The sequence below is a fragment of the Dunckerocampus dactyliophorus genome, chromosome 4, assembly GCF_027744805.1.
Source record: "Dunckerocampus dactyliophorus isolate RoL2022-P2 chromosome 4, RoL_Ddac_1.1, whole genome shotgun sequence".
Lineage (NCBI taxonomy): Eukaryota > Metazoa > Chordata > Actinopteri > Syngnathiformes > Syngnathidae > Dunckerocampus > Dunckerocampus dactyliophorus.
The window spans coordinates 340,099-352,912 of record NC_072822.1 but is presented as its reverse complement, the minus strand read 5'-3'; the positions used below and the strand labels follow the sequence as shown (position 1 = coordinate 352,912).

The 12,814-nt window shown below is 45.4% G+C and overlaps 1 protein-coding gene across 3 annotated transcripts; it reads left to right on the top strand.

Moving 5' to 3' along the window:
- The first annotated feature begins 199 nt into the window (after positions 1 to 199).
- On the top strand, positions 200 to 12,777 carry LOC129179913 (bromodomain-containing protein 3-like). Of its 3 annotated transcripts, none has more exons than XM_054773763.1 (12): positions 200 to 333; positions 1,421 to 1,721; positions 1,870 to 1,981; positions 2,041 to 2,178; positions 2,251 to 2,398; positions 10,633 to 10,796; positions 10,863 to 11,258; positions 11,345 to 11,473; positions 11,535 to 11,717; positions 11,826 to 12,052; positions 12,121 to 12,431; positions 12,616 to 12,777. In XM_054773763.1, the coding sequence occupies exons 2-12, from the start codon at positions 1,630 to 1,632 to the stop codon at positions 12,732 to 12,734; spliced, it is 2,019 nt and encodes a 672-aa protein (XP_054629738.1). In that variant the 5' UTR covers positions 200 to 333; positions 1,421 to 1,629; the 3' UTR covers positions 12,735 to 12,777. The 3 variants fall into 3 exon arrangements, with proteins under 3 accessions (XP_054629738.1, XP_054629737.1, XP_054629735.1); XM_054773762.1 differs by having other exon boundaries at positions 11,535 to 11,741; XM_054773760.1 differs by having other exon boundaries at positions 10,633 to 11,258; positions 11,535 to 11,741.
- The last annotated feature ends 37 nt before the right edge of the window (positions 12,778 to 12,814 follow it).

Below are 12,814 nucleotides of genomic sequence, written 5' to 3'. Positions count from 1 at the left end.
CTGGCGCCACTCAAACATTTCAGCCAATCACAGCAGCTTGTTGTTCACGTCAACCAATCACTGCACCCCAAATTCACCTCGGTCTATTCACTGTGCGCCTCGTCCTCCAATAACAAATCTAAACACCGTCAAAACATCTTAGCCAATGAACTCGCCCCAGCTACGCAGCCAGCCAATCAACGCACAACAACAGCTGTGACGCTATTAGTCACTACGTCTGCGCGTAGGGCAGACAGCTGATAACTCATCTATTATGCTACTTCGCTAAATAAAAAACATCTCGTAAAGTGACCGGAGCCGGCCATTGGACTCACCGGAGGACCGAAACCCAAAGTAAACAAGTCTCTGTGGCCCTTGGCGGTGGGGTTTGCGGGCAGTTTCGCTCTGCTTGTTCAGAAAGTGTCGCTGAGTGTAGGAGGCTGCTGGCAGCTCGGCGCCTTCAGACAAAGCTCAGCTAACAGGCTAACGGCCAATTAGCCAATCCTGCGCTAAACAGAAGCAAATATTTGATTTATTTCAGGATGGACCCAACCAGTGCGTCTGCTAGACGCATGGAAATATTAACAAACGTATGCATGCGGTTATACACGCGTATTACAACCGCAAGGTGTATTAATAACATCGTAGCTTTTGGTTATGTAGCCTAGCTCAGCTAGCTAGCGAGCTAGCTCATATTTTGCATCTGCTTGCCCGCCATCTTTTTCCAGCAAGGTAAATAGCGAGCCTCGCTTGTCTGCAAACACCTCCACTTGGGCATCTTTAATCGTGGGAGGACGTTGTTGGTGACGTTTGATGTTGATAAAGATGTCGTGTGTGCTTAAAGCTGGGCGGTGTGCTTGTTGGCGGATTTAGTGGAGTTCGCCGTGACTGTTCGTAGTTAGCTTGCGTGTTAGCCGCAGCAACATGCAACTGTTGATCAAACACAACCTTCGGCACATCTGCACTTGGTCAAAGCTTTGAGGTGGGTTTCTGCCACCACCTTGGGTGTTTGTTTACGGGGCCGCGGCGGCGACTTTGTGTGTTTGGCTTCTTGTGTGCTTCCGGTGTTTAAAGCGCCACTTAGTTGCGGACTTTATCAGTCCCCCATGGACACACGTCTCCTCATGTCAAAATTCTTTATTCGTCACATTGTTTTACCATGTTGTGTGAGGGCAACCTTTTGTGGAGAAAGTCAAGTGTTCATTGCTCGTTCGCTCATTGTTTTGCTGCACGTACTTTAAATGGGGGCATTTTCAAAGGCAACACTTTCATATGAGCCTTTTAAATGAACATCATCATATTTCAGCATGGTTGCAGCAAAGATGTCACACCAATGGAAGAGAAAGCCATCTGATTTCTGTTTATGATTGAAATATGACTTTAAAGTGTTGTTAGTAGCGTTTAGTGAACATCTGATGTACTACTTTTCTGTGTTTTTCAGGTCGTACAATGGGAGTTAGTCTCCTGGAGGGTAACACTGGTAACACTGAGCTGAAGGAGCAACACAACTGACAGCTGGAGTGAACACACACACAGTCTTGCGCGCGCACACACACACACACCCTCCGACCACAGAGGGACTTTTTTTTTGTAATCTTGCGGCCAGACGCTGCATTGCCACACTGCATTAGTGCGTTGTTGTTGCCCACCATGTCGGATGCCCCTGAGGCTGCGCCCCCCAGCCCCCCTCCCCTCACCAACCCGCCACCCCCGGAGGTCACCAACCCCACCAAACCTGGCAGGTAATGATTGTTGTAGTCTGGTGTGGCTCTGTGATTGGCTGTGCTTGTCATTATCGGCCAGACTAGGCTCCACCTTCCTGCTTGATGGATACATGGATGAAGCCCAGTCCACTAAAGTGTGTGTGTGTGTGTTTGTGTGTGTCACCAGGAAGACCAATCAGCTGCAGTACATGCAGAATGTGGTGGTGAAGACTCTGTGGAAGCATCAGTTTGCGTGGCCCTTCTACCAGCCCGTGGATGCCATCAAGCTGTGCCTGGCGGTAAGTGACATGTGGCAGGTGAGAGCAGCAGCAGCAGGCTAAGCGTGCTGCGTTTTTAGGACTACCATAAGGTCATCAAGAACCCCATGGACATGGGGACCATCAAGAAACGGCTGGAGAACAATTACTACTGGAGCGCCAGTGAGGCCATGCAGGACTTCAACACCATGTTCACCAACTGCTACATCTACAACAAGGTAAGGCCCCCCCCTCCCCCCATCAAGCTCGTCCCATGAGGGCCAGCGCTGATGTGTGGATGTTATGCGCAGCCCACAGATGACATCGTGCTGATGGCTCAGGCTCTGGAGAAGATCTTCCTGCAGAAAGTAGCTCAGATGCCTCAAGAGGAAGTGGCTCTGCTCCCTCCTGCCCCCAAAGGCAAGAACAAGAACAAACAGCCTCCTGCTGCCACCACAGGTACTAACTAGCTAACCCAACACCACATCTACTCTGTTCCACTGTAATCCCACCCTGGTCTACTTTCATGTACTTCAACTCTACCATAGAAGACTGTAATGTACTTCATAGTGGGGTGTAATGTACTTCATAGTGGGGTGTAACAGGGTTTCCTGTACTTGTAATTGATAGTCAGTCCGCCACTACAACATAAAAGCTGCCACACGTTAGAAAATGTTTTTTCAAAGTTGAAAGTGATGTTTAGTAATATATTGAATGAGTGGATATACACTAGGTCCTCAACTTACGAACACCTGACTAGCGAACACTCGCGAATACGAACACAAGCCGACTGGTCTATATTTTATTTCATTTTGCCTTGTAGTCGATCAGTCAATATTTATACTGCTACTGTACATGCTTGACGAGTAGAGGGCACTGTGACACTGCTAATGGGACCAACAGAGGAAGCCATTTGAGCTAATGAGACCCACAGAGGAAGAGTTAGACTGGGGAGATAAAGCTAAATGAAAAGATAAATGATACAACCCGGACAGAGCGTGTGAATAAAGTTTATGAAGAGTTAATAGGCCTGCTTAAATCTACACCACCCACAGAACACTACCTCTTTTAGAAGAGTCTAACCACCACCACCATTTGTCCTTTTTTTCAATAACTCCTACTCCTCCACCACAACGACGTATGCTGGACCACTCCTCTTCAAAGGTAAATAACATTTATCATTACGTATTATTATATCACTTTTATTATTGTTTTTTTCATTAATTATCCTGGTTTAATATTACTACTGCATCCAAACTCATATTTACATACATACACATATACTGTATATGTATACATGTACATGTAGTACCTATATCATTGCTAATATTACCTTTTCCCATACTTGAGAACAATTCCACTTAAGAACGGCCGTCTGGAACCAAAATTTGAGGAACACTTCAAAAACACATCAGATCTAAACTGGGGGAAAATGATCTTGAATATGTTTCCTGATAATAAGTGGGTGATGTATTAGTAACAAAATGATGCCACATCATTTGATAGAAATGTAAATGATCACCCTATAGAGGGGGAAATCAAAGACACCCCAAAAATGAAAGTGAAAAAATGATGCAGCACACTGGTCCATTTTGCTTAAATGTCATTGTAGATGGACCTAAACATAATGTCCCAGAGGTGTTCTATTGGGTTTAGGTCAGGTGAACGTGGGCGCCAGTCAATGGTATCAATTCCTTCGTCCTCCAGGAACTACCTGCATACACTAGCCACATGAGGTCGGGCATTGTCGTGGACCAGGAGGAACCCAGGTCCCACTGCACCAGCGTAGATTCTGACAATGGGTCCAAGGATTTCATCCCGATACCTAATAGCAGTCAGGGTGCCGTTATCTAACCTGTAGAGGTCTGTGCGTCCTTCCAGGGATATGCCTCCCCAGACCATCACTGACCCACCACCAAACCGGTCATGCTGAATGATGTTGCAGGCAGCATAACGTTTTCCACGGCATCTCCAGACCCTTTCATGTCTGTCGCATGTGCTCAGGTTGAACTTGCTCTCATCAGGGAAGAGCACAGGGCACCAGTGGTGTAGTTGCCAATTCTGGTGGTCTATGGCAAATGCCAATGGAGCTCTACGGTGCTGGGTAGGGAGCACAGGGCCCACTACAGGACGTCGGGCCCTTAGGCCACCCTCATGGAGCCTGTTTCTGATTGTTTGGTCAGAAACATTCACACCAGTGGCCTGCTGGAGGTCATTTTGTAGGGCTCTGGGAGTACTCATCCCGTTCCTCCATCATTTTAAGTTGCTACAGTGACATTTTAGCAAAATGGACCAGTCTGCTGCATCATTTTTTCACTTTCATTTTTGGGGTGTCTTTGATTTCCCCCCTCTATAGGGTGATCATTTTCATTTCTATCAAATGATGTGGCATCATTTTGTTACTAATACATCACCCACTTATTATCAGGAAAGATATTCAACATCATTTCCCCCCAGTTTAGATCTGATGTGTTTTCGAAGTGTTCCTCTATTTTTTTTGAGCAGTGTATATATATATATACACAGACCCTTTCCAAAAAATTAGAATGTCATGGAAAAGTTGTTTAATTTCCATAATTCCATTCAAAAAGTGAAACTTTCATAGATTATAGATTCAGGGCCCACAATTTAAACGATTTCAAGTGTTTATTTGTTTATTTTTACATAATTTGGGCTTTCAGTTCATTAAACCCACGAAAACAGGAATTCAAAAAATTTGAATACTGTGAAGAAATCAGCCCAAATTTTGCAGGGCATGAATGTTTTAAAGTGAGTGTCACACACTAATTATCTACTAAAGTCAAATCACCTGCACAGGCTTCCCCAGGTGTCATTAAATTGCTTCAGTTTGGTTCAATTGTCTCAGTTGGGTTCAATATGGGGAAGACTGCAGACATGACAACTGGCCAGAAGACCATCATTGATACCCTCCATAGGATGGGTAAGCCACAAAAGTTCATAGCTAAGGAGGCTGGTTGTTCACAGAGTGCTGTGTCCAAGCATATCAATGGAAAGTCTAGAGGAAGGGCAAAATGTGGCAGGAGAAGATGCACCAGCAAAAGAGATGACCTTGGGCTTCAGCGGATTATCAAACAGGGAAGATTCAAGAATCTGGCAGAGATCCAGAAAGAGTGGAATGAGGCGGGAGTCACAGCTTCAAAAACCACCACATTCAGACGCATCCGGGAGATGGGCTACAACTGTCGGGTTCCTCGGGTCAAGCCACTTCTGAACCTGAGCCAACGTAGGAAGCGTCTCCACTGGGCCAAGGAGAAGAAGGACTGGACTGTTGGCCAGTGGTCCAAGGTCCTCTTTTCCCATGAAAGTAAAGTGTGCCTTTCATTTGGGAATCAAGGTCCAAGGGTTTGGAGGAAGACGGGTGAGGAACAGAACCCAAGCTGCCTGAGGTCCAGTGTGAAATATCCACAGTCCGTCATGATTTGGGGTGCAATGTCCGGTGCAGGTGTTGGTAAACTCTGCTTTCTTAAATCCAAGGTCACCGCAACAGTCTACCAGAATGTTTTAGAGGACTTCATGATTCCTTCTGCTGAGGATCTGTATGGAGATGCAGATTTCATCTTCCAGCAGGACCTGGCCCCTGCCCATACCGCCAGAAGCACCAAAACCTGGTTTGATGCCCATGCCATCACAGTGCTTGACTGGCCAGCCAACTCACCGGACCTAAACCCCATTGAGAATCTATGGGGTATTCTCAAGAGGAAAATGAGGGGCACCAGACCCAACAACAAAGAAGAGCTGACAGCAAGCATCAAGGAAATCTGGGCTTCCATAACTCCCAGGCAATGCCACAGGCTGATTGCTTCAATGCCACGTGGCATCGAGGCAGTGATTAAGGCAAAGGGATTCCCAACCAAGTATTGAAGATTGACATATCATTTTGAAAGTACCATATTTTGATTGATTTGATGTGAACCTAATTTCTTACTTTTTTTTTTCCTGCAAAAACTGAGAAGTAAATGGTGATTTCTTCACAGTATTCTAATTTTTTTAATTCCTGTTTTCGTGGGTTTTATGAGCTGGAAGCCCAAATTATGTAAAAATAAATAAACACTGTGGATCTTGTGAATGATTGTGACTGAACTAGGACTCAGTAATTAAAGTCTACACACGACGGCTTCATTGATTGAAAAACGAAACTTTTTCGTGCATGAAGCTTCTACTTGAGTTGGTAATTTGGCCGCTATATGCGGTCAGATATTGACCAAGGGAGACAAAATGGGTGGCCGCTGGCCGCGTTGGACAGGTGACTGCTATACACAGGGTCTATAACATGTAAATTTGCTGCGGGGGATTTTTCAGTGGCTGTTATAGGCAGGTGGCCGTTCTATAAAGGTGGCCGCTAAGACAGGTTTGACTGTATATACAGCCAGTCACAATCATTCACAAGATCCACACAAACTGTCAGTTGTTCCACATAAAAAAAACGTCTTCTTTTGAGCTTGCTATTTCCTGGTCAAACGTGTAACTTTAAGAGCATTTGCACCAAAACATTACCGCAAAGTAGGCTGGGAACAGGACGTGCTCCCAGCGACGCTACACTAAAAAAAAAAAACATACGCTAGCATGCATGCGGCAGCGGGAGCAAAACTGAGTTGGGTTGTACTTAACTGAAGTATTTTAGAATGTACTCATGTTATTTTTCATCAATCCTCATCCACAAATCCATCAAAGTCCTCATCTTCTGTATTCGACACAAACAAAGCCGTCTTCTTTTCCGTTCGCTACTAGTCTGTTAACTTGTCAGTGTTATTCAGCTCCGAAGCAAAGAAGGAAACTTCTCCTGTTGCTTCTGCCAACTTTATTTCTTGAACGCGGCCACCAGACAGCAGCTCAGAACACACACACATCTCTCAGCATCGTCTCTCCTTCCTGCTTGCCCACAAGGCAAAGGTTAAACAAGCCCCACTACATAGCTGTCCAGGCAATGCCTGTAAGAAATGACACCGTTTATTTCCTGGTGTGAGACAATGTGCACAATGTGTGTCAATACTGTAATGCCGCTTGTTGTGGGGAAGGAGAGACTCACGTCGCCGATGCACTTTAATGGCTTTATTAACAGCGGAGAACACTGCAGGACTTTACATCCACGCCAACATAAACACACTTGCCAACTCTCTCCAAACTCACAGCTAGCACTGAGCCTAGCTCTCCTGCTCGGGACGCCCACTGTCACTTCCCGTCACTTCTTGATGAACTAAAGGTGTAATGACACTCTGCCGTATAAAAAGTAAAATATTAAAAACAAGCGTAAGACATTACTAGCACAGCTTTGTTCTGTGGGTCGTGGATATTAACAAGCCTAGTAGTGCTGTACAACTTTTATTGACAGTCCCACAGGGCGCTCTACTGGTCAACATTATTATCCATATATATATATATATGTATATGTATATGTATATATATATATATATATGTATATGTATATATGTATATATGTATGTATATGTATATATGTATATATGTATGTATATGTATATATGTATGTATATATATATATGTATATATATATATATATGTGTGTATATATATATATATATGTGTGTGTATATATATATATATGTGTGTGTATATATATATATATATGTGTGTGTATATATATATATATATATGTGTGTATATATATATATATATATATGTGTGTATATATATATATATATATATGTGTGTATATATATATATATATATGTGTGTGTATATATATATATATATATATGTGTGTATATATATATATATATGTGTGTATATATATATATATGTGTGTGTATATATATATATATATATGTGTGTATATATATATATATATATGTGTGTATATATATATATATATATGTGTGTATATATATATATATATATGTGTGTATATATATATATATATGTGTGTATATATATATATATATATATGTGTGTATATATATATATATATATGTGTGTATATATATATATATATATATGTGTGTATATATATATATGTGTATATATATATATATGTATATATATATGTATATGTATATGTGTATATATATATATATGTATGTGTATATGTGTATATATATATATATATATGTATACATATACATATATATATATATATATGTATACATATACATATATATATATATATATATGTGTGTGTGTGTGTGTATATGTATATATATATGTATGTACAGTATGTCACAAAAGTGAGTACACCCTTCACATTTCTGCAAATATTTTATTATACCTTTTCATGGGACAACACTGAAGAAATGAAACTTTGCTACAATGTAAAGTAGTCAGTGTACAGCTTGTATAACAGTGTAAATTTACTGTTCCCTTCAAAATAACTCAATACACAGACCTTAATGTCTAAACTGCAGGCAACAAAAGTGAATACACCCCAAGTGAAAATGTCCAAATTGGGCCAAAAGTGTCAATATTTTGTGTGGCCACCATTATTTTCCAGCACTGCCTTAACCCTCTTGGGCATGGAGTTCACCAGAGCTTCACAGGTTGCCACTGGAATCCTCTTCCACTCCTCCATGACGACATCACGGAGCTGGTGGATGTTAGAGACCTTGTGCTCCTTCACCTTCAGTTTGAGGATGCCCCACAGATGCTCAATAGGATTTAGGTCCGGAGACATGCTTGGCCAGTCCATCACATTCACCCTTAACTTCTTTAGCAAAGCAGTGGTTGTCTTGGAGGTGTGTTTGGGGTCGTTGTCATGTTGGAATACTGCCCTGCGGCCCAGTTTCCGAAGGGAGGGGATCATGCTCTGCTTCAGGATGTCACAGTACATGTTGGCATTCATGGTTCCCTCAATGAACTGTAGCTCCCCAGTGCCGGCAGCACTCATGCAGCCCCAGACCATGACACTCCCACCAACATGTTTGACTGTAGGTAAAACACACTCGTCTTTGTACTCCTCACCTGGTTTCTGCCACACACGCTTGACACCATCTGAACCAAATAAGTTTATCTTGGTCTCATCAGACCACAGGACATGGTTCCAGTAATCCATGTCTTTAGTCTGCTTATCTTCAGCAAATTGTTTGCGGGCTTTCTTATGCATCATCTTTAGAAGAGGCTTCTTTCTGGGATGACAGCCATGCAGACCAATTTGATGCAGAGTGCGACGTATGGCCTGAGCACTGACAGGTTGACCACCCATCCCTTCAACCTCTGCAGCAATGCTGGCAGCACTCAGGCGTCTATTTTCCAAAGAAAACCTCTGGATATGACGCTGGGCACGTGCACTCAACTTCTTTGGTCGACCATGGCGAGGCCTGTTCTGAGTGGAACCTGTGATGTTAAACCGCTGTATGGTCTTGGCCACCGTGCTGCTGCTCAGTTTCAGAGTGTTGGCAATCTTCTTATAGCCTAAGCCATCTTCGTGTAGCGCAACAATTCTTTTTTTCAGATCCTCAGAGAGTTCTTTGCCATGAGGTGCCATGTTAAACTTCCAGTGACCAGTATGAGAGAGTGTGAGAGTGATAAAACCAAATTTAACACACCTGCTCCCCATTCACACCTGAGACCTTGTAACACTAATGGGTCACATGACACTGGGGAAAGAAAATGGCTAATTGGGCCCAATTTGGACATTTTCACTTAGGGGTGTATTCACTTTTGTTGCCTGCAGTTTAGACATTAAGGTCTGTGTATTGAGTTATTTTGAGGGGACAGTAAATTTACACTGTTATACAAGCTGTACACTGACTACTTTACATTGTAGCAAAGTTTCATTTCTTCAGTGGTGTCCCATGAAAAGATATAATAAAATATTTGCAGAAATGTGAGGGGTGTACTCACTTTTGTGACATACTGTATATATATATGTGTGTGTGTGTATCAATCTTAGTCTTTCTGCACATATTGACCACTATTAGTTTGAAAACAATGTAAAATCACCAAGAAACGTTTGACTGTGCTGTATTTTGCTAAACGTGCACTGGAGTCACCTGTCCGCCTTGTTGGTACTTGTGCATGTCTGTCCAGGTAGAAGTACGGATTTTGTGTTATTGTGGTGACAATGGATGACAGCTCATCACAGGCCAAGCCGCCACTTGTGATCGATGACGTTTCAATCTCATTTGCCTTTGTGGCATCTTTGTTGACTCTTTTGCCCCCTCACTGGATCTTGGCAGCGGCTAGCTAGCTCCATCTTGTCCCGTGATGGGCTGCAAGTCACGTGGGTTTAAAGTGCCACTTAACAATCCTGCTGTGTTATCATGAGCGTACTTAGGGCTGGTCTTCAGAACATTAGTGGGCTTGACGTGATCTTTCCCATGTATTTCTATCACTCAAACACATCAAATTCTATGTAGTACTTTGGTAGTAATGCTCTCACAGTACTGTTGGACTAAATGGGTAACAAAAGGAGGTTTAGTTCTTCTCTCCTGTTCTGCTGGTTGTTGAAAAATGTTTCATAAATACACAGTGATAGTAGTCCCATGCAGCCCACCACCACAGCTTCACAACTTCTAGGGGAAACCCTGTGTAATGTACTTTAATGCTACATAGAGGACTGTAATGTACTTTAGCTAAACCATAGTGTACTTTAGCTATACCATAGTGTACTGCAATATACTTAAGTGTTATTATAGTGTACTTCCGTGTACTCTTGCAGTAGTGTTTTGTACTTTACTTCAGGGTACTTCATGGTTATCATTGGCTGTGTATTTGTGTGGCAGTGAGTCAGCAGGCGGAGTCTTCAGCATCGCCTCCTGCGTCCTACCCCTCCCCCTCCCAGACGGCAGTCATTTCGACCACGCCCACAAATGTCCCGTCCACGCCTCCCGTATCTGCTCCGCCGCCGCCAGCAGCCATGATGCCCTCTGCACAGCCTGTGGTCAAGGTAGGCATGACAGCCCCAACATCCTGTAGTCCCCCCCCTTCTACCGTATGTTTTTGTCCCCAACAGAAGAAGGGGGTAAAGAGGAAAGCAGACACCACCACTCCCACCACGTCGGCCATCTCTGCGGGTCGTGCCGACTCTCCCACCGCACAGGACAGCAAACCAGCCAAGCTGGCCTCGTCCCGCCGCGAGGCTGCCGCAAGGCCCGCCAAAGTGCGCCGTGAGACCGTGGAGGACGTAGCGGCCGGCGACATCGGCAACGCCGGCATGGCGGCCGGGGGGAGGAAAGGCGGTAAGCTGGGTGAGCAGATGAAACACTGCGACGCCATCCTGAAGGAGATGCTGTCCAAAAAGCACGCCGCCTACGCCTGGCCCTTCTACAAGCCCGTGGACGCCGAGGCCCTGGAGCTGCACGACTACCACGACATCATCAAACACCCCATGGACCTGAGCACCGTCAGGGTAACAGGCCCCTCCTCCCCTCGTACCGGTCCACGTAGCATGTCAATCACACGCTGCTCTTTCTCTTCCATGGTCACATGACTCAGAAAAAGATGGATAAAGGCGAGTACAGCGACCCTCAGAGTTTCGCCACCGATGTTAGGTTAATGTTCTCCAACTGTTACAAGTACAACCCCCCCGACCACGAGGTGGTGGCCATGGCACGCAAGCTGCAGGTACGCACTTCCTCCCCATCATCCTCAGCCCCTCACTCAGCGTAACGCGGTCGCTCCGCAGGATGTCTTCGAGATGCGATTCGCCAAGATCCCCGACGAAGGCCTGGAGGCGTCGGTCCCGTCCACGACGCCATTGGTTAGTAAAAGCACCGCCTCGTCCGACAGCAGCAACAACTCCTCCTCAGACGAGTCGTCAGACTCGGAGGAGGAGCGCGCCACGCGATTGGCTGAGCTACAGGAGCAGGTTGGTGCTGCCGGCCAATCACAGGTCAAGAACATTCTAGTTTCCTCTTCTTCAGCTAGCATGTTAGCATATTAGCGGAGGGTTTGGCTAACGAGGTTTTCCCTTCAGCTGAAGGCCGTGCACGAGCAGCTGGCCGTCCTGTCGCAGGCGCCCGTCAGTAAGCCAAAGAAGAAGAAAGAGAAGAAGGACAAGGACAAGAAGAAGGACAAGGACAAAGGCAACAAGGCCAAGCTGGAGGAAGACAAGAAGCCCAAGGCTGCCGCACAGCAACCCAAAGCAGCCAATCAGAAGAAGGCGCCAGCACGCAAGGCAAACAGCACGGTGACAGCCACCAGGTGAGTCCCCAAAATCGCACCCGCACCAAAGAAAGCACCTCACCCGCTCCCCCTCCTGGTGTCCGCAGGCAACCCAAGAGAGTCGGCAAGGCGGCAGGAGGCGGGTCCGCCAATGGAGATGACGGCGGCGGCGGTGGTGAGGAGTCGTCCCTGCCCATGTCGTACGACGAGAAGCGGCAACTGAGTCTGGACATCAACAGGCTCCCCGGGGAAAAACTGGGCCGCGTGGTCCACATTATCCAGTCCAGGGAACCTTCGCTGAGGGATTCCAACCCCGACGAGATCGAGATCGACTTCGAAACCCTCAAACCCTCCACGCTGCGAGAGCTGGAACGCTACGTCAAGTCCTGCCTGCAGAAGAAGCAGAGGAAGCTGATGCGTAAGTACACTCCATATCCTCATCACTCCTTCACCCACACCGGACCAGCTAGGGCGCAGGAAAGGAAGGATCTAGACCACAGGGGGAGATAGGTCACAGGAGGGATTGATATTTGGGTCTGTTGGAGCACTAGGTCGCAGGGAGGGAGTAAACTGACTAACCTTCCCCCATCCTTCCTCTGCAGAGAAGCAAGCTGGAGGCGGGGCCTCAGGAGGCGGGGCTAGTCGTTTGAGTGGCAGCTCCTCTTCGTCCTCTGATGACAGTTCCTCAACGGGAACCTCCTCTTCCTCAGACACAGACTGAACACACACACACACACACACACACACACACACACACACACACATTCATGTCAACTTGCATCATGAAGACACACACATACA

Excerpts from the sequence above, each read along its gene's own strand:
- LOC129179913 (XM_054773760.1), top strand. The coding sequence starts at position 1,630 with ATGTCGGATGCCCCTGAGGCTGCGCCCCCCAGCCCCCCTCCCCTCACC. Across the intron at positions 2,179-2,250 it reads ACTGCTACATCTACAACAAG|CCCACAGATGACATCGTGCT; the intron begins GTAAGGCCCCCC and ends TGTTATGCGCAG. Across the intron at positions 11,474-11,534 it reads CCATGGCACGCAAGCTGCAG|GATGTCTTCGAGATGCGATT; the intron begins GTACGCACTTCC and ends GTCGCTCCGCAG.